This window comes from Naegleria gruberi, assembly GCF_000004985.1.
Source record: "Naegleria gruberi genomic scaffold NAEGRscaffold_331, whole genome shotgun sequence".
Taxonomy (NCBI): Eukaryota; Heterolobosea; class Eutetramitea; order Acrasida; family Naegleriidae; genus Naegleria; species Naegleria gruberi.
In genome coordinates, this window is record NW_003163067.1 from 6,437 (window position 1) to 7,801 (window position 1,365).

The 1,365-nt window shown below is 19.3% G+C and overlaps 1 protein-coding gene across 1 annotated transcript in view; it reads left to right on the plus strand.

Annotated features, from left to right (window-relative positions):
• Positions 1–1,311, plus strand: part of NAEGRDRAFT_76719 (uncharacterized protein) — a gene marked incomplete at both ends in the record, with an annotated part of 5,605 nt that extends 4,294 nt beyond the window's left edge. The window contains 3 exons of the mRNA XM_002668322.1: positions 763–1,094; positions 1,123–1,135; positions 1,182–1,311. Coding sequence (XP_002668368.1) covers positions 763–1,094; positions 1,123–1,135; positions 1,182–1,311 — 475 coding nt within the window. The remainder of the gene's footprint in view (positions 1–762; positions 1,095–1,122; positions 1,136–1,181) is intronic.
• Between the last annotated feature and the right edge of the window lie 54 nt (positions 1,312–1,365).

Sequence of the window (1,365 nt, forward strand, 5' to 3'; positions counted from 1 at the left end):
AATTAAAATTATGAATCAAAAATCAAATGAAATTGGAATACAAGAATCATTACATTATTNTTCTATACAAAATTCTAATAATTCTAATAATATAAATGGAAATAATTCTAATAATAATTCTAATATATTACAATTATATTTAACTTTTTATTTTTGTGGACATTTTTGTCTAGTATTTGAAGAATTAGGAGAAACATTATTAAATTACATACAAAGATATCAACCATATACAATTAAAATGGAAATATTAAAGAAAATAACATTACAATTAATAATAGGATTATTAATATTAAAACAAAATAATATAATTCATACAGATTTAAAACCTGAAAATATTTTAATGAAAAAATTAAATTCATCAAAATTAAAAATTGCTGATTTTGGAAATGCAATTAATTATTTAGATAAATATCATTTAAATTTAAATATAGGAAGACAATTACAAACTTTATTTTATAGATCACCTGAAGTTATATTTGGAAATTCAATAATTGATTTTCAAATGGATATGTGGTCAATTGGATGTATAATTGTTGAATGTTTTATTGGTAATCCTTTATTTAATGCAAATAATTTAAATCAATTAATTAATCAAATGTTAAATTTACTTGGTCCTTTACCTTTAAATTTATTTAAAAATAATAATTTAAATAATTTAAATAATAGTAATAATTTAAATAATAGTAATAGTAATAGTAGTAATGTAACTAGTAATAATTTAAATAATATAAATAATATAAATAATAATATTTATGAAAATAGTAACAAATCAAGTTATTCATTTAGTAAGAAACATTTAAAATTAAGTAAATTAATGAGATTAAGATCAAATGATTATCAATTTGTATCATTTATTACTTCTATATTAGAATATGATCCTAAAAAAAGATTAACACCTGAAAAGGCATTATTTCATCCTTTTTTAAATTCTGTATTTCCATTTTCATTAAATATGATTTACAATATTAATAATAATTTAAATAATAATTTAAATAATAATAATAATTTAAATAATTCTATTGATTCTCAAACTATTATTATTAACAATAATAGACAAGAAGAAGAAGAGCAACAACAATTAATTTATGATAATAGTTTAATAACATCTCATAATAATAATAGTAATATTGGCAATGTTGGTAATAATATTAATCATGTGAATATTACAATGTCATCATTAGCTCCAAAACATTCATTATCATATCAACAACAACAACCATCAATAACGACGACGAATCAAACACAACTGCAGCAGCAACAACAACAACAACCCTATCATACAATGTTCTCTTCTTCAACAAGTTCAAGTGATTTGAGTTCTCCAACTCATAACAGACAACAACAACAATATATTCACCTCATCAA